General features: G+C 39.0%; 2 protein-coding genes across 6 annotated transcripts in view; one reads left to right on the forward strand and one right to left on the reverse strand.

The window, feature by feature from the left end:
* Positions 1-655: 655 nt before the first annotated feature.
* napepld (N-acyl phosphatidylethanolamine phospholipase D) lies at positions 656-19990 on the forward strand. Of its 3 annotated transcripts, none has more exons than XM_047389105.1 (10): positions 656-900; positions 7096-7174; positions 7345-7449; positions 7546-7686; positions 9696-9920; positions 10019-10122; positions 10204-10369; positions 10713-10861; positions 12393-12507; positions 15956-16106. In XM_047389105.1, exons 1-10 carry the CDS (start codon positions 680-682, stop codon positions 16028-16030), a joined length of 1380 nt encoding a protein of 459 aa, XP_047245061.1. In that variant the 5' UTR covers positions 656-679; the 3' UTR covers positions 16031-16106. The 3 variants fall into 3 exon arrangements, with proteins under 3 accessions (XP_047245061.1, XP_047245060.1, XP_047245063.1); XM_047389104.1 differs by lacking the exon at positions 15956-16106 and adding an exon at positions 19032-19990 and having other exon boundaries at positions 658-900; XM_047389107.1 differs by lacking the exons at positions 656-900; positions 15956-16106 and adding exons at positions 4431-4654; positions 19032-19990.
* cacna2d4a (calcium channel, voltage-dependent, alpha 2/delta subunit 4a) overlaps positions 12224-20375 on the reverse strand; it is a 158754-nt gene continuing 150602 nt past the window's right edge. For all 3 annotated transcript variants that reach the window (XM_047389098.1, XM_047389097.1, XM_047389095.1), the window contains 4 exons: positions 19387-19451; positions 19012-19191; positions 15700-15759; positions 12224-12500 (listed from right to left, as the gene is read on the reverse strand). The gene's annotated coding sequence lies outside the window, so the exon portion shown is untranslated. The remainder of the gene's footprint in view (positions 12501-15699; positions 15760-19011; positions 19192-19386; positions 19452-20375) is intronic.

Genomic DNA, 20375 nt, shown 5'->3' on the forward strand with positions numbered 1-20375 from the left:
TATATTTAGCTTGCAACCCTTTAAAGTTATATCATACGTACGGAGCCCGCGAGGGGACATGGGGGAATAGTTTTCATTTTGCGTCCCCACGCAATTACTTTTGCGTTCACTCGCAATACCAGTGTCACAGATGTGGTTTCGTGTAGTATTATTGTCCAGAGTTCAGTAGTTTGACAGCTTGTGGACAATAACTGTCTCCAAGTCTGATTGAAGGTGCTTTTATTTAAGGCCGATTTCAAAATAAAACTCGATAAATCTCAAAAACGGGTGTAGTGTTTGTCCCCACAAAGTATTGCGAGATAACCCAAAAACTAATTCGTGAGAACGCAAACAGTATTGCGTGGGGACTCAAAAGAAAAAACAGAGCCCCCATGTCCCTTCGAGGGCTCCGTAGGTTGGACCTTATCAGGATACGTGGATTACTCAGTTTTTGTTCATGCATTTTTAACTAAAACTATTGACTAATAAAGTAAATATTCATGTAAAGCATCAGCCTATATATTGTCGCCACTAGTTTATGATTATTTCAGAAACAAAATCAGTTTTAGAAAATCTTTATTTCTTTGTTATATCGGAACAAGTAAAAAACTTTATGATGTCAAAGTTTTCAGATTTCCGATCGTACATGAATGCACCTGACAGGAAGTTTTGTAATCCTTTTTCTCCTGTCCGACCGGACATGGAACCAGTGTTGAGCGTGAAACTGTTTCGGACCAATATTTCCTTTTTAAACATAATGAAAACATGTTTGCCGCGTACTAGAATGGAAACCCTTATTTTTAAATATCTGCAAATATTAGTTTATAAGTGTAAATTTAACCAAGCGAAGGTGCCGCGGAAGTTGGTGAGTCTTCTTGGATTAAATTGTCTTCAGGTGTCCATCAGGTGGAGTACCTCAGGGTAAGTTGGAGGAAACCGCAACATTTAAGGTTAAGTTCGTAAGAGATGTCTCCAGCATATAAACACATGGGTTATTTCCGGGGTTTATGTCGCATTTTTCTTGTCTTCCACTAAAAGTATTTAGTGAACTCGGGTACTAGATGTAGGCTACCTATATCAAAGTTCAAAACCTATACATCAAAGTTCACTCAGGTTACTGTGAGTGAACTTTGAGTATTTCTTAGTTGCGGGGAAAAAACATCCAGTTTAAGTTGGTGTTTACAGGTATTTGCCTTATATTGAACCTGATTTCAAGCCAAACCTTGTTGCATATGCAGTTGAATCCAGATGTTTACATACTCTGTATAAAAACACATAACCTTTTTTTTCCTCTCTGTCTGACAGTAACTCAAACTAAGCGTTTCCTGTTTTAGGTTAGTTGGGATTAATACAATATTTGTATTTCCTTAATGCCAGAATAATTAGAGCCCTTTTTTTTTCTTCTTCAAATTCAACAATTTACCTAAATTTGTCTAGTATTTGGTGGAATTGCTGTTCAAACTAGATGACTTGGGTTAAAGGTTTTTGATTTGCTTCCACAAGCAGCTCACAATAATTTGCTAGAGGTTTTGCACAATCTGTGGAGTGAGTTAGGTTCATAGGCCAACTTGCTCACACACGTCTGATCAGCTGTCTCCAGTCTTCACAGACATTTTTAACACCTCACTGGAGACATGTCATGTGCCAGCCTGCTTCAAGTCCTCCACCATCGTCCCTGTTCCCAAGAAGCCAAGGACCACAGGGCTTAATGACTTCAGACCCGTCGCCCTGACCTCTGTGGTGATGAAGTCCTTTGAGCGCCTTGTGCTCTCACACCTAAAAGACATCACCGACCCCCTCCTTGTCCCCCTGCAGTTTGCCTACAGAGCCAACAGGTCTATAGATGATGCAGTCAACCTAGCCCTTCACTTCATCCTCCGGCACCTGGACTCCACAGGAACCTACGCCAGGATCCTGTTTGTGGATTTCAGCTCTGCCTTCAACACCATCGTCCCAGTTCTGCTACAGGAGAAGCTCTCCCAGCTGAGTGTGCCCGACTCCACCTGCAGGTGGATCACTGACTTCCTGTCTGACAGGAAGCAGCGCGTGAGGCTGGGGAAGCATGTCTCTGACTCCCTGACCATCAGCACTGGTTCCCCCCAAGGCTGTGTTCTCTCTCCTCTGCTCTTCTCCCTGTACACCAACAGCTGCACCTCCAGTCACCAGTCTGTCAAGCTTCTGAAGTTTGCGGACGACACCACCCTGATTGGACTCATCTCTGATGGTGACGAGTCTGCGTACAGATGGGAGGTGGACCATCTGTTGGACTGGTGCAGCCAGAACAACCTTGAGCTCAACGCTCTAAAGACAGTGGAGATGGTTGTGGACTTCAGGCAGAACCCAGCACCACCTGCCCCCATCACCCTCTGTGACTCCACAATTGACACTGTGGAATCTTTCCACTTCCTGGGAACCATCATCTCCCAGGATCTCAAGTGGGAGCCAAACATCAGCTCCCTCATCAAGAAAGCCCAGCAGAGGATGTTCTTCCTGCGGCAGCTGAAGAAATTCAACCTGCCAAAGACTATGATGGTGCACTTCTACACAGCCATCATTGAGTCCATCCTCACCTCCTCCATCACCATCTGGTACGCCGCTGCTACAGCCAAGGATAAGGGCAGGCTGCAGCGTGTCATTCGGTCTGCTGAGAAGGTGATTGGCTGCAGTCTACTGTCGCTCCAGGAACTGTACACCTCCAGGACCCTGAAGCGAGCAGGGAAGATTCCGGCTGATCCCTCCCACCCCGGTCACAGACTCTTTGAGACTCTCCCCTCTGGCAGGAGGCTGCGGTCCATCCGGACCAAAACCTCACGCCACAAGAACAGTTTTTTCCCATCTGCCACCAGCCTTGTTAACAAAGCCCGGAAACCACACTGACACCCCCCCCCCCCCCCCTTTTTTTTTGCTGACAGGACACCTGTAACTTGTAACTTTATGCGTTACATTAACGTTCAGCTTGGACTCCTGCTTTACTTGCACAATGATCACCTGCACTGTTGTATTGCTCTTGCATCTTATACTGCTCTATATTTACTCTCACTCACTTAAAACTGTGCACATATATTTATATTATATTGTAGATATGTTTATACTGTTTAATTTGTATTGTATTGCACCGACTACGCCAAAACAAATTCCTTGTATGTCCAAAAACGTACTTGGCAATAAAACTTTTCTGATTCTGATTCTTTTCAGCTCCTCCAACTATTTGTTTTGGGACAGAAATTAGGGCCTTGTGACACTGACTTTGTTTTCCTTAATTCACTTTGTAATTATCTTGGCTGTGTGCTTCGGGTCATTGTCTGTTTGGAAGATCCATTTGTGTCCAAGCTTTAACTTCCTGGCTGAGGTTTTGAGATGTTGCTTCAATTGTTCCAAGAAATGTTGTTTACATGGGATGCCATCAATTTAAGTGGGTCAGTCCTTCCTGCTGCAAAACACCCCCACAACATGATTTTCCCACCTTTATAATTCAAAATTATGATGGTGTGCACAGGCTTGCAAGATTCCCCCATTATTTTCCAATTGTAATGATAGTCATTATGGCTGAGCACTTCAGTTTTAGTTTTATCTAAGAGTTATGGTCTTTGTTCTTGAGTGCAATAGCAAACTGTAATCTGGTTTTATGGTGCCTTTGATGTGATTGCTTCTCCTCTGGGTGGCCTTCATCCCATTTTGGTAAGGGATGTGTTTCACTGTTTCAACCAATATCTTTACAAGATCTCTTGCTTTTATTCTGGGGTTCATTTTGCACCAAAACATGATCATCTTGGGTCATCAGAACCAATTTCCTTCCAGAGCATTATGACGGCTGGACATTCCTGTGGTCTGGAATTAAACAAACAAAAGATTATAATAATTTTGTTAATCTTAACTGACATTAAATAGAATGATAGAAACAAAAATGTTTCTATTTTTGTATAGTATCTAAATGTGTGCATGCATTTATCATGGAGTCAGCACTTTATACATATATTTTGTGCTTTAAATGCATGGCTTTGAACAGTTATCATTTTGCCACACGCAAAACTATATGCAAATGTTTATTGCAAAGAAAAAAGAAGAGCATATTGCTGTTGTTATTTGGAGAAAACGGTAATTTAGATTGGTTGAATGATCGAAAAATGTAAGTTTAGTGAAGATAGAAATATTTTGTAATTTAACATTCAATTCTGCTAACTCGGTTTTGTAAATGTAAAACCGATTAATGAAAGTGCATGTAAATATGTTTTGAATTGGACATTATATTGCTTTGGCAGTCTTTAAACAAACTTTTTTTTTGAATCCAGTGGAACCAAGTGGTGCAGAAAATAATGGAGGTGTTATTTACTGGCTCATGAAACGAAAAGTAACCGCCTGCGTCTTCTGCGAGAGTTTGCACGGTAGTCACGTGACCGCAGCTTCTCACCGACGTCACAGAAACCCAGCTGGTTCCGAGTCGTTCTCCACCAGAACTCAGTCCGTTAGCGCCCAGAAGCTCCCTCCCTACAGTTTTTTTAAAATTATTTTTATCTGTCGCCTTCTTCGTGTTTGTTTCCGCCCGTCAGCGAGGCACCGACGTAACCTGTGAGCTCTGAATTATGCCGTACGGTGAAACGGCGTAAAGCTGATCCAGCAGACATGGCGGCCCGGTAGAGAAACAGCAGGAGTTACTCTGAGTTCGACTTTTATTCAGGTTGGTTTTCTGCTGCATAAAGTTGTTGTAGTCTGTGTCGACGCCTGAGAGGATGGTGCGTTTTTAGTGTCTTTATTACCTCCATCAGCGAGGTGATGTTTTCAGTTGAGTCAGCTTGTCTCTGTGTGTCTTAGTAACCTAACGTAAAAAGTTACCGATGAATTCTTGTGAATTATTTTTTACCAGCAGTGTGTCTTTAACCCAAGGAAGAATCCAGTAAATTTTGGTGGTGATCCAGATCCAGGACTGTTTTTCCATGGCGTCAGTGACCCTGCTTTGGGTGGCAGAGGTCTCTGATTGTCTTGTTTTTTTAGTTTTTTTTTTTATGAACTTATATTTTTGTGAGACAATCCGTTTTAAACGATTAATGAAATTCTTTTTTGGCAAATTCTTGTAACAGGTTAAATGAAAACTGGTAACAGCAGTTCCCTGTCTAAGTGTTGCTCTTCTGACTTACTTATCTGATTAACCTAACAGTAGAGTTTTAACATGAGTGTTTTGGGTTTGTTTACTTGACCACATCTGTCTGACTGCACAGGTCACCCACAGAGGCGCCATTGTTTTCTCAGTCAGTCTGTGTACAGTCCATTCATTAAGCTGAGTGCATCATCAGCATGCTATAGCCTATTTCCTGTGTTTGTGTTTATATGTCTCAGCATAGAGTGATTATATTCAATATTTTGTCCAGCTTCTGTAATGCAAGGTGCTGTTTTCCTATAAGCTGTAAGGGTGTGTAGGAGGGTGTAGATAATAACAGGATAGGGAGGAGCTCTGATTAGACTTGATGAGTGATGTAGGTATGCAGTTGAAATTGTCAAGTCATTCAAAGTATTGTATTGTGCATGCTTTTCCTGGAGTTTTGATTGCATTTGGTCAAGTCCAAATTTATGTAGGTAGCTTCCAAAAGTAGACGCCAGGACGCCATTCGGGTGGTTCTAAAATGGTCTCTAGAACACTAATCCAATTACAACCAGAATATTTACAGCATTTTATTTGGATTTTATGTCATACACCAACACAAAGTGGTGGATTGAGTGGAAGGAAAGTCAAACATGATATTCATAATTTCTTACAATTTAATATCTGAAAATTGTTGTGTGCATTTGTATTTAGACCCCTGAGTTAATGCTGTGTAGAACCACATTCTTCTGTAATTACAGCTGCAAGGTGTAGTTTAGAGACTGAAGTGTGTACTCATTCTTTTTTGCCACATTGGTTCAGGTTGAGATTCATAGTTCAACACAAAATAGTGCTAAATTGTAAGGTGGAAAGAAAGTTGTACATGCAAGATAGAGGCTGTACCCATGCTAAATGGTTCTGCCTGAGTCAGATAGAATGGGGAGTATTAGTAAACATTAATTTTTAAGTCTCGGTAAAGATTTTTAATGGGATTTAGGTCTGGACTTTGACTGGGACCGTAACGCATGAACATGGTCTGATCTAAACCATTCCACTGTGTGTGTAAAGTTGTTGTCTTATTGGAAGAGGAATCGCTACATTAGTCTGAAGTATCTTGCAGCCTTAGTGTTTTTCTTCACAATCACTTGACTTGACCTCATCCATTTTCCCATCACATCTGACTAGCATTCCTGTCCAGGTTAAAGAAAACATCCCCACAGCATGATGCTGCCAACACCATGTTTCATCAAAAGAATATGTTGGTAAGGGGGGTGCGCAGTTTTAGTTTTCCCCAACAAATAGTTTTTTCTTTCCAAAGACCAGAACATCTTCTACATGTTTAGTTTGTGACAAACTGCATGGCTTTCTTTCAGCACTTGCTTTCTTTTTACCTCTTTCTTTATAAAAACAGATTTGTGGACAGCACAACTAATAGTTGTCCCGTCGACAGAATGTCCCACCTGAGCTATAGAGCTCTGTAGCTCCTCCTGTACTTGTAACATCACAAAAACATAAGTTCAATACCTTTGAAAGGTGACAACAATATAACAAGAACAATTTTAATTGAGATGTATCTCTTACTTCATAGTGATTTAAAGTCTGAATTTATGTGGTATGTAGGTCTCATCACTTTGTTTTGATCTTTAATTTTGTGTTTGCTTTTTGTGGGAGTCGCTTCTACATCGTTGCCTAATTTATGGATTTGCAGACGGGATAGTTCCCGGCCAGTTACACAAGATTACCAACTGTCAGAGCTATTAGGTCATTCACAGCTTTTTCATTTTCTGCCCACAAGTCGAGCGACAGAACAGATTTTACAACTGAGCCTGATGTTGACCTGTTAAAAAAGGTAGTTTTCTGAATTTGAGTGGAAGTGGAAGCAGTTAAATATCTCCTAACAGCAATCTTCATTTGAATACTGAACTGATAATTGATAATAAGGTACATGCAAAGTATTTCAGCTTAACTGTCAACTGTTATCATTCCAGTGGAGCCAAATGATTCGGTGGTGTGAATGTGTCTCTGTGTGTGTGCCATGATAGGTGTGCTGTTGGTAGAAACATGGAGAAGCCAATGTCCTCAGACAGAGCAGAACTGGAGGAGACCACAGGCCTGGTGGAGGTAATGATCAACACTTTAATCCTGAAAACAACTTGCATTACAGCGAGTATAATGGCTGCAGTGAGTCTGACTCAGTCTGGATGAGTTTACATTTCTGCTTTTGTCGATATTGCTGCTAATTTCTCAGCACTTCAATGCTTTTTAAATCACTCTTTGTGTTTTTATTTAAGGAAGGTGAATTGCCTCAAGGTGCTGAAGGTGGAGAGGTGGATCCTCGGACTATGAGGAAGAGAAGCTCGTCCCGTAAGAGTTTCCGTCTGGACTACAGACTGGAGGTAACAATCCCCCTCCTTATGTCGACCAACTCCACAAACATGCAATTACCTTCAGAGTTGAAATAAATGGCTCAGGTGTGTTTATTTTGAATGCAGGAGGAGGTGACAAAATCCTACCAGGACAAATCTGGGCGCTGGACTAACCCCTGGCCAACATGGCGCTTTCCATCCTACTCCATGCTGTTTAGGTTTCTGGTGCTGGATAAAAATCACAGCAATGTGCCAACAAGCAAAGAGGTAAGAAACGACGTGCACGATAAGGCCTTTTGTTAACAAGCAGTTTGACTTTGTTACTGTAGGGAATTCAGAAACCTTTAAAAAGATCAATTTTATATGTGGACTAAAGAAATAAGAACCAACTCTGATGTATTGTTATTATTAGTATCACAATCTCATCTTTCACATCTGTGTTTAAAAACATTGCCCTGAGAGAACACATTGTTATTTATAGCTGCTTCTGGAAACTTTGCTGCTAGCATTGAGGGATGATGGCCTCAAAGGCTGCTTTTACGCGGCAAAACAAAAAACATTGAAGCCTTAATTTGCACCAGTTGCATTGAGTTAATCTTAAAATAGATAAAGAAAATACAGTGTTTTGCAAAAGTACAAACACAATTTGAATGTATAATAATTCAATGTTATGTAATACACAAATTTAAAAAGAACACATAACTGTGAAGTTGTGAAAAAAATGATGCATGGTTTTATAAAAATCTGAAAAGTGTGGCATGGCCGCTAAGGCAACACATTGTTAAACTCTGTCTTCAGTCACAGCTACGAGTCTATGGGGGTATGTTTCTGCCAGGTTTTTACATCTACGGGTTAAATATTTGTCCATCGTTCTTTGCAAGATAATGAAAGTTTAGTCACATTGGATATCAAGCATCTGTGGACATCGGTTTTCAAGTCTTGCCACAGATCCTCGATTCAGGTCCGGACTTTGACTGTGCTATACTAACACACATATATGCTTGGATTTAAAGCAGTGGTTCTCATCCTGAGTGCATTTTCTTGCACCTATAAAAATTCCTGTGCAGGCGCACAAAGATTAATGCATACTTACCTATCTAAGCATTTGTGCTTGCACACATATGGATGTGAATGCTAAAATACCATCGCAAATACATTTTGTTGTAATTTAATGCCTTCTTTTCTTCCATAATTCTGTGTAGGGATTTAATTTCACGACTTAGCAGTTTATCTGGACATGCTTTTATTAGGACGGGGAGCTGTATTCCCCAACAACAATCAAACCAGTGCTGAAACACTCATGAATGGCATTCTTGTAACTTTTTACTAAAGTTCTTCCATAATATTTTATTGAGCATGCTGTATCTCTTTGTCATATGGCGAGGAGTGAATTTGTGTGCAGGGAATTGAAGTTTTAAAATCAAAGATGAGTCTGATACAGTTATTACAATGTCCTTTTTGATTATCATATTATTTTGAATATGTGCAAAACATGTTGCCATTCTCCTAAAACCCAGCCGCCCTACTAAGCTCCACAGGGTCAGGATGTCTGATTACTTTCTTCAGTCCAATGTTTTGGAGGGCACAAGTAATAGTTGGCCTGTGGACAGATTCTCCCACCTTAGGTGTTGATCTCTGTAGCTCCTCCAGAGCTACCATAGGCCTCATGGCTGCTTGTCTTATTAATGCTCTTGTCGCTCAGCCTGTGAGTTTAGGTGGCCCCCACATCTTTTTGGTTTGCAGTTGTGACATACTCTTTACATTTTAGATAATGGGCTGGACAGTCCTCTATGAGATGTTGAAATCAGCTTTGTACCTGACCCATCTGCTGTGTTCCTTGGTCTTCTTGATGCTGTTAGTTCACTAATGTTCTCTTAACAAACATCTGAGGATTTCACGTACCAACTCCAGCTATACTGAGAAGAAGTTACACACAGGTAGACTGTTGACTAATTAGGTGACTTCTGAATGAAGTCAATTGCACTGGAATTTATTTATGGGTATCAGGCTAAAGGCAACTGAGTACAAAAGCATACATTAGATTTTTATTTTGGTTGTATCATGACAGTAGGAATAAATGTTTAAAGGTGCAGGGATTTAGCAGTAGCTTTCAGCAGTCATGCTGTTAAAACCGACATCATACAGGATGAAAGATTAACATGTTTAAGGAATAAAGTTGATGGTTACATGTTTTTATTTTTAGTCCTTAGTTGATCTGTCCTTACTGCTACAATCATTAATGCTGACCACGCTCATCAGAGTCTCTGTTTCCACAGGTTCTGGACAGTGAACTCCCGGTAATGGAGCCATACTTTGTCCAAAATCCAGAAGTGTCAGACTTTCATGCTGGTATGAGGGTAACCTGGCTGGGCCACGCTACGGTTCTGGTCGAAATGGAGGGGGTTAATATTCTGACTGACCCGATTTTCAGCCAGAGAGCATCACCGTTTCAGTTCATGGGGCCCAAAAGATACAGAGGACCCCCCTGCACAGTGGAACAGGTTTGAAGATTTCCATTTTTCACTTTTACTTTACAGAATTATTTGAGTCAGATCTTTTTTTTTTTTTTTTATGTAACCCACTGGTCTCCTACAAACAGCTGCCGAGGATAGACGCAGTCCTCATTAGCCACTCTCATTATGATCACCTGGATGCTGGATCTGTTGCAAGCCTTAATGCACGTTTTGGAGGGGAGCTACGATGGTATGTGTCCCAAACCTCCATCGTCTCCCTGCGCGGTTATGTAGACTTGCGCCTTGTAAAATATAATGTGTGTTTTAACAGGTTCGTGCCCCTGGGTTTGATGGACTGGGTGGCCAAGATGGGCTGTGAGAACGTGATGGAGCTGGACTGGTGGGAGGAAAACTGTGTCCCGGGTTATGACAACATCACGTTTGTCTGCACACCTTCTCAGCATTGGAGCAAACGGACAGCGTGGGACGATAACAGGGTACCTGATGAGAAATGTTATAGTGCTCGTACTGTTATCACTGTTGTTTTATAAACTTCACTGAATACCTAAGTTCTATGAGGTTATTGTGTGACAAGGGAGCAGAAATATAGATTTAGTGGGATAAAAACTCTTTATTACTGAGTCTGCAGCCAATCATTTCTTAATGGGTGCAAAAGATCACAACTCTTCTTCATTATAGCCAGAATAGAAAAACATGGAAGGTTCTAGTTAAGTATGAACTATATTCTGCTAAAAAAAACTGATTAACACACAGAGTTAAATATATTTCTAGTTGATTGAGTCCATAAATAATTTGTTCCCTTTTCATCTTGTGTTTCAGTCTTTATGGAGCAGCTGGTCTGTTCTGGGTCCGAACCATCGATTCTTCTTCGCCGGCGACACAGGCTACTGTTCGTGTTTCCAGGAGATCGGACGCCGCTTCGGGCCGTTCGACCTCGCAGCAATCCCGATTGGAGCGTACCAACCCAGGTATAGAAGCACACAATCCCATACAGCAGATTAGGCATGAAGAGTTTTTGGTTTTTAATGCACTTCATGGTCATACTTATGTTTTATATTCCAAACTTTATTGTATGAAGTTACTTAATATCTACAGAGGTGGACAACTCTGTTGGAACATCTCTTAAAGATTGATAAACATTGTTAAGATATTTTAAGACAGTAGCATATTCTTAGACTGAGAAAGAACATTCAAATGTCAGTTAACTTGGTTAACAAAATTACCAGTGGCACAATGTAGTCAAAACTGTGTCCTTCTTCCAATAGGACAGTACTTACAGGGCTTTACCACCATCCAAGTCATTAGAAATGTCTTATTTATTTATGTTCTGATCCTCCCTGTTTTACTGTTTTTGTGAGGAACTGTATTGAATAGACCATTTAACCACACAAATAATATTTATCCTAGTATCCCTGCAAATTGATGCTATTTTATCACAACCTTAATATATTAAAGCTGTTTTAGGCAGCAAGTAGTGCTTGTTGATCGCTTTATAATTCTAATCAGCTGATCTGACATGTGCACCAGCTTTTAGAGCAAGACCTGGAGACGTTAGACTTGATAGTGAAGGACTGTCAGAAATGTTTGTGGATTTGTTGGAAAATGCATAACTTTAAGCAGCACATTGACCTATTTAAACTCTGAGAAATGATCAAAGATAGTCAGCTTTTGTTATTCTGATGCTATTATTGTTGGAGTTTAGGGTTTTAAAAATGTTGCTCACAATGATTTGATTTGCTGCTGTTTCCCATGAGCCCGCCCCTTTCCTCTGGCCCAGCAGTGAACAGATGCTTGAACAGAACGGGTTTGAGTGGGAGCTTTGACTATTCGTCTGTTCTGCTTTTTCTTCAGCTCCTCCCTATGTTCTTTAAGTCTCGAGACTCAGATGGTTGTAAAAGGTTTTTTGTGTTATGGATCATTATCTGGTTGAAAGATTTTCAGTGTAGTCTGATAAAATTTCATGATGCCTTGCAAACTTAATTTCTACAGTATCACTGATCCTCCACAGTACTCAGCAGTGATTATGGCTTATTTGTCTTAACAGTTTTGTTAAGACAAATAAGTGGCTAAGAGAAATGGGCCAGTGTGTGTCGCACCTTATTTATACCCCACGGAAACAGATCATATTTTACCACAGGTAATTTTGTTTAAAACAATTAACTCACATCAAAGTTATATTTTTCTTGAAAGTTGCAGTGTCAGATTATGCTACTGCAAAAATTTTGGTTTTTCTACCCTGCCCTACTAATGTATTTATAAGCACAGATTAGCACATGTAAAAATGAACCTACCTTAATAAACTTGGCAAATAGGAAAAGTCTTATAGGCTCTAAAATGTGAGAAAGGTTGTTTATTAGGGGTACCAAAATATTAGGCCATATACAAAGTCACAGTGATCAACAACTCAATAGAAATGCATATCTTGCATGTGTAGTTTTAGCATTTTAATGAGAACTGAACATTAAACAGGACTCCTGGTATTTCCTGTGGGTTTTTCAGGGATATGATGCAGGGACAGCATGTGGATCCAGAGGAGGCTGTTCAGATTCATCAGGACCTTCAGGCCAAACAGTCTGTAGCCATACACTGGGGGACCTTCGCCCTCGCCTATGAGGTAAAATATGCAGTCACTTAGAAAAAGAGTAAATAGTAATCACTACATGTAATTTTTTTCAAAAAGATTTTTCACAAAACAGTTTTTTGAATATCCTGAAGTAGACTGAGGAGATTGTAATGTAAACATAATGAAACCAAACAGCATCTACATGAACCACTATGACGTTTTGAAGACTGGATTTGTGTTAAGTTGGTGGAAATATGCTTTGGTCTTGGTCCCTTTTAGATTAGCTCAGACGTTCTGCATGTTTTCTTCCTTGTACATTGACTTTTATTAAAATGTTTGCAGAACCTTAAACATTCTAAAATATCCCTTTAAATTATTGTACTGAACATGTTAAAATAAAACTTAAGTCTTCTGTTGGCCTTGATCTGAACCTTTTTGTTTACAGTCAACTACTGCAGGTAAGATACTTACTACTCTACAGAAACAACTATCTGTTTAACGGGATTGTTAATTATGGCATGCCTGCAAGTATCAAAACACCGACTGACATTCAAGTTTTTTGACAAAATTAATCAATCAATTTGACAAATTGTAGGAATGTAAAATATACCCAGAATTAAGTAAATATTAAGTGATTTCAAATTTCAACCAAAAAAATTCAACAGGTTCATATTTATCCTGGACATGAGTATTAAGTGCTTAAAGGGATATTTTTTAAGAGGTTCTGTTTAACTTTCACTGTTAACTACAGTGGTCAGGTTTAATATAGAATCACAAAACCAGACACTTAAGGCTACATGGAGGTTATTAAGAAAACATTTAGATGGATGGTTCGCAAAGAGTCTATAAATATTTTTTTTTCTATACTGTGTAGGAACAGTATAGAAAAATTTGTAATGTGCAATGACCAATAAAGATTATTATTGAACTGACCTGCATTTAGTATAAATCCAGATTATCCAGCATGTCTAGTTTGAACTTGGGGAAGACCAAAGCAGATTTCTACCTTCTAAAAGATGTAATCTCAAAAATTCATAGTTCATGTGAATGCTACATTATGAACTTTTAGACATTGGGTGTTTTAATCTGGAAATGGAGGAAGGTTGCAGAACAGCACTAATGACTTTCCTGCATGAAACAAGTACTGAGAACATGTAGAGTGTTTCTAGTCACAGTAATTGTCTGATTTTAAAAGCAAGTTTTTGTACTGCTTTACTTTATATTAGTTGATCTGACAACACACTATTATACATAAATGTTATACTAACTTGTACACATTTTGTATGGGAAAATAATTGGTGATGCACCATTTCCTAACTTCATTTCCACGTTAAATAATTTTCCAGGGCAAATTTGACAATGGTTTTAAGCCAGTAGAAGTCTCCTATATGGGCTTGGACCAGCTGCTGGCTTCAGGATTTACACCTAATGGGGACGGCTTTGTTCCCATGTAAAATGATCCCACTTCAGTCCTCAGTGTGTTGCAGACTGGATGAGCTGGCTCGGTTTAGCAGAGTTGCATACCCACGCCTAGGCATTGTTAAGACCTCTACATTGGTAAAACAAAACAGCAACTACAAAAACAGATGTCTGAAAGAAGTCAGGAAAACAAACGCTGAACAGAGGAGGACACTTTGTAACATGTCCCCAAAATAACTTGCATATCATCTTGTGCCAGCTGTGACAACTGATAGAATTTATTGATTAAAACATTAATTAGAATAATTATCCCTCATTTATCGTTTCTGTTGATTCAACATTGCTAGCCTAAATATGTTGCTGAAGGTCGTCATGTCCTGGAAGACTGAGCACGGTTGGAAGTAACTGACTTCCTCTGTTTAGTGTTGGTTTTTCATGTTAGAGGCCTTCTTTTATTCCTCTCTCAAACCATCTGTCTTCAAGCAAGCTCCCCTCATCTTCTCAGATGTAAATGAGCTGCTGAGTCTGCCCTTCTGTGTTGGTCATCCATTCATGTAGCTGCCATTTAGTTTTTACCAACGTAGAGGTCCGAACATTCCTCGCTGCATTGGACTGGGTTTGGGCGTTTTTATCCTTCAGATGAACCAGTCTCAGAATGAGATTGTTGTTGGGTTTAAAATGCATCAATTATTATGGTTGAAAAATATTCTTCTCAGATGCTCCAGCCACATATGGAGTGACGATGTTGTCATCAGAACTCTGCAGAATTGAGCTCAACAGGTCTTCACATCAAGAAAGCACTTGAAACCTGTGGTTACATTAACTGGGCCTATGTTACGGCATCCAGGAAAACACTCAACTCAGTCCACTGAGTTGAGTAAAGAAGAGGTGGAAGAACATCGTCACTCCATATGTGGCTGGAGCATCTGAGAAGAATATTTTTCAACCATAATAATTGATGCATTTTAAACCCAACAACAATCTCATTCTGAGACTGGTTCATCTGAAGGATAAAAACGCCCAAACCCAGTCCAATGCAGCGAGGAATGTTCGGACCTCTACGTTGGTAAAAACTAAATGGCAGCTACATGAATGGATGACCAACACAGAAGGGCAGACTCAGCAGCTCATTTACATCTGAGAAGATGAGGGGAGCTTGCTTGAAGACAGATGGTTTGAGAGAGGAATAAAAGAAGGCCTCTAACATGAAAAACCAACACTAAACAGAGGAAGTCAGTTACTTCCAACCGTGCTCAGTCTTCCAGGACATGACGACCTTCAGCAACATATTTAGGCTAGCAATGTTGAATCAACAGAAACGATAAATGAGGGATAATTATTCTAATTAATGTTTTAATCAATAAATTCTATCAGTTGTCACAGCTGGCACGAGATGATATGCAAGTTATTTTGGGGACATGTTACAAAGTGTCCTCCTCTGTTCAGCGTTTGTTTTCCTGACTTCTTTCAGATCTCCTGCCTAATGTGAACATTTCAGACATCTGTTTTTGTAGTTGCTGTTTTGTTTTACCAATGTAGAGGTCTTAACAATGCCTAGGCGTGGGTATGCAACTCTGCTAAACCGAGCCAGCTCATCCAGTCTGCAACACACTGAGGACTGAAGTGGGATCATTTTACAGAGGTGCCCTCAAAGTCCAGAGTTCGAGGGTTTTGAGGTTATGACGAGTAAATTAAGCCATTTATGTTAAACATAAAAAAACAACACCTACTTTGCAGCCCTGATTCAACCCAAGCATTGAGCTGAATGCAGGTTAGGGCCAGTGACTTACAGTAAAGTCCTGTTACCTCCAACCATGTTCATACCTGAAGAAGTCCAGTCCAGTCTGTGTAAGCAGTAAGGACTATCATCCTCCATCAAAGAACCTGCAACACATTTTTTTACTTGCATGTTAGATGAGGAAAGAATTTTAATCAGTGCATAGGTGTTTACTGCAAGGAAATGTCATGTGTCTCTGAAGATTTTCTCCCAACAGGAGGCCTCTAAGTTTTCACTTTAACCTAACTTCAAAATGTATTTTAGTCTACTGGCAAAATTACATTTAAATGTGGGGATTTGCAGCTTCCATGTGTAAATCCTGCCCACTGTAATATCTGCCATAAATTCCTGATGAACATCACATCTATTCTAAAATAAAAGTTCTGACAACTCTTTAAAGTTAACTCTAAATATCTTGTATGTCACCATGAATAAAGTGAAGGAATACCCTGTAGTATTCTGGTACTTTCTAAAACTGTAAGGTCACAAGCCTGTGATCCTTCACCATGAAGCAGGATCATAGACGTAACATCAGACCTAGTTCTATGCTGACAAACTAGCCTCCAAGTTTTTTTTAAAATCAAGTTTAACTGTTGTTAAAATCACGACTTCTGCAATCAATACAGTCGTATTTACAGTGAGACAGTCTCCAAGCTAAACTTTATTTCTTTCCCTCTTAAACAGCATCTTCTTTAGAGATGTCAAATATACATTCCTAAGCTTATTTTCTTTTAAATTAGCTCTGAATTATGTCATCCTTGTCGGTGCCCAAGTCTTGTCCTGAAGAGCTACTATCCTGCAACCTTTGGATGCATCCTTTCACCAACACGCATGAATTCCTTCAATAGCAGTCTGCTGTGTTGAAAAAGGGATGCATCTAAAGGTTGCAGGATAGTAGCTCTCCAGGGCTAATTAAAAACAAGACTTTTGAGTGACCTCTCTCTGCGTTTCTTTCTGGACAGAAAAAGGTTGAGCTCCATATTAGTAACTGAGAGGAACATACTGAGTTTTACAAGCCTTATAGATTGGGTAAATGTTATCTCCATTAGTAAGGCTGGTAAAGATGGATCATGTTGTTAATCCTACTTACTAGAACTGCTCTTTGAGGCCCTGTACTACAAAGAACATATACAGAATAACCTTTGCTATTTTGTATCAGCACTTTTTTTTTTTTACAAATATCACTGCTGGCAAAACAATAAGTATTTTAATGCTCAGATTAAGCTGATACAATTTAACCTTTTCATGTTAAATCCACAAACTTTAGGTTTTTTTTAATTGGGATTTTATGTGAAAGACCAACACAAAGTACAGTAGTTCATACATTAAGTGGAAAGAAAATGAAACATTTGTTTCCCCATTATTGTTCTTTACAAATAATATTCTTAATTGTGTGGTGTGCATTTTTCTTTGTCATTTATTACTCTGGTTCCCCTAAATAAGTGCTACCAGTTCACAGTACAATTATGAACCATATACCCCACAAATAAAATGGCAGGAAGAAAGCTAAAAGACATCCCACATGGGAGACATAGCAAACACATGGAAGAAGGTGCTCTGGTCAGATTAGACCAGCAATGACTTTTGGCCTACCTGCCAAACACTGTATGAATTTAAATATTACACATCACATACACATTACATTATTTAATTTCCCTTTGGGATTAATAAAGTATTTTTGAATTGAATTGAATTGAATCATGCGGTAGGGATAGGGAGGCTGGATGGAGCGAACTATAGATCAATCCTGAACGAAAACCAGTTGGAGGATACAAAAGACAAACTGGAGCAGAGGTTCACCTTCCAGTAGGACAATGACCTTAAACATTGAGCCAGAGCTACAGTGGAATGACTTATATTAAAACATATTTATATGCTAGAATGGCCTAGTTAATGTCCAATTGGGTACATGACACAAGGCATGAAGAAAAAGAAAATTCACAGATGGTCTCCAGCAAATATAACTGAACCTGAACTATTTTTAAAAGGATTGCAAACATTTCCCTTGACAAATACACAGCATATTTTTCTGTGTCTTAATAAATTGAAAACCATGTTCTACTTTGTGTTTGTCTCATAAAATCCTGTTAAAGTACAAAATAAATGTGGTTTTAACATGTAAACCTTCAAAAGGCATTTGAATGCTTTTCCAAAACCCTATAAAATGAAGACCTCATTTTAAATTTTGGGAGAATAATACTGCATTCTGATTAGCTTTCATAACATAGTTAAACAATATAATTCATACCATTGAGAAGGGAACAATAAAATGTTTAGTGATTGTTTTGAGCTCCCTGCTACATATAAAATCAATCGTGGTGAATATTACTTTTAGATCTGTGATGGTTGAAACTGTGACAACGCCACTGTTTTCTCTGGTAAGCAATGGTTCAAGCGGCAGTGCTTTTACATCTGCCCATGTTTATCTGAAATCCTCCACGTTACATGATCATAATCCTCAGTAAGCTTTGTGACTCAGTTAAACCTAATGTAAGCCCTCCTGCTTCATACTACAGCCTTCAGAGTTGAACCATTGCTTGTTTAAAATAGCAGCTAACCAAGGCAACAACAAACCCAGTCATTAGATTTGGTTGGTATTTCTTCCCTACACCCAATTTATGTTAATATTAGTGGCTATTCTTCTGAAACTAGCATTGCCTGCTGCTCTCAAAGATTAATTGATGGAGGTTAAACAGGCACCAGCAGCACAGAAACTTAAACCGGCTTCCTACTATTTTATATAGAAATTCCAGGCTTGTCCTGATTCCTCAGTCCTTTACATCAATTTTAAAATACAAAAATCTAATCATCATAATTTTATGACTGATATTTCCACAGTGGGCAGGGTTTATATATGAAAGCTGCAGAAAGGAAAGGAAATAGCAAAAAAAAATGCCAATAAGCAAGTTCAAATAATTACCTAATCATATGTACTAATAGGCTATTTTCTTTTTACAGATGGGTAGCAGTGTCTAAGACTGTGCAGTAAAAATACATTTGCAGTATTTAGCTACATTTTAAACACTAAAAGGAAATGGTTAGTTAAAAGATTTTGTAACTCAATTTCAAAGCCCTGCTTGAGGAACTACAGCATCAATAATACAATCTACCAAGTTGAAGCTGGAACATTTGTTTTATCACTTATCACTGTTTTTGATTTGCATTATACCTAAAATCCCACTAATTGTTAGTGCAATATTCATATTAACCTAATATTTTAGCCACTGACTGATGGCTAAAACATATTTCTAATATAATTGGGTATAGAATCAGGCAATAAAATGTTAAATCTATCTGAGCTGTTATTAAGTTCTGAAACATGTAAAAAGGTTCTAAATATAAACTTGTAAACGTCTGACCTTTTCCCTCCTTCATGCAGTACTACCTGGAGCCACCAGTCCGTCTCAGAGAGGCCCTGGAACTGAAGGGACTGAAACCAGAATCCTTTTTCACTTTGCATCACGGGGAGTCTCGACTTATAGCTGCACAGGACAGAGACGTCTTTGAATGATGTCTCTTCAGCGCTCTGTAGACTGAATCTGTAAAAACAAACAGTGCTCAAGACTCATGACTTCATGTGAAGACTGATAATTACATAAAAATGAATGTTTTAAGGTGCATACATCAACTGTTTGTACAAGGACACTTTGATCTAACCAAAAAGTCATAGGATAAAATACTATACCATTCATTAAATAAAAAGAAACCACACATGGTGGGAAGAAACAACTTACATGTTGAATCTTAGTAGGGTTGGGGTTTTGGGGGGTCTGCACACTGCCTCAGAAACCCTTTAACCCTGAGGAGGAAGAGGTAAAGAGCAATCAGAGCAAGTTTCACAGATCAGGATTTAAAGTTTAAACTCAGTAAAGAGAAACCAGAAACCTCCAGCCTTGCTTGGCATCTTTAGCCTCACACACAAAGATTACTATTGTTTTTTTTACATGGGTGCTGCCATGCAAGAGGATTTTTCTGAATGTGCCACAGTCAATCCAGAACTATAGTTACCTGTTTACTCTCAACATTCTGAAAAACATACTGAAGTTGAGCTGGGCTTAACTTCTAAGTGCTTTAGTTGGAGCTTCAGCTGTTTTGGGTTTTTAGGGTGCAGTGAAAACAACAAATCTTTGATCATCACTTTGGTCTTTTACAGGGCAAAAGTAGAAAGGTTTTGGCATTGCTGTGACAGGGATTTTCCTCTTTGTCTCATCCTGAATGTACAACAGTAACAGCACAACTGAAACAATGTACTGCAGTAACCTGTGAGGCTCAGCCAGTTGTGCTTTACACTTTATCACTTTCTGTAAATGTCACATTAAATATACCATCCAAGTCAAATGTGTGTTTTCTTGCTCAAGTAGAAACTAGGGGCATTTTAGTTTATTAGAAAAAAAAAAAACACTAGGAAATATTGTTTTAGATAACTGATCCAGTGTTTTCTTCTAGAAAGTAAAAATCTATCAGAAGATTGGATTCGTTTTACTTTACTGTCCTCTGCTGGCTTTATCAAGACTTATATTCTACTTAAAATCAAGAACACATAAAACAAGGTTTGCTTGGCCTAGGCATCAGTGTGCATAGATATGTACATATTGTCAGCTGTGTCATCTAACTACCATCTGAAATGGTCTTGCTTAAAAACGTTCATTTAGCTGTAACATTTCAACTTATGCTTTTTTGCAATGATTGGAGGCTAAAATGAGGAAACAGATGTTTCACAGTA

Source organism: Girardinichthys multiradiatus, chromosome 17, assembly GCF_021462225.1.
Source record: "Girardinichthys multiradiatus isolate DD_20200921_A chromosome 17, DD_fGirMul_XY1, whole genome shotgun sequence".
NCBI classification, from domain to species: domain Eukaryota; kingdom Metazoa; phylum Chordata; class Actinopteri; order Cyprinodontiformes; family Goodeidae; genus Girardinichthys; species Girardinichthys multiradiatus.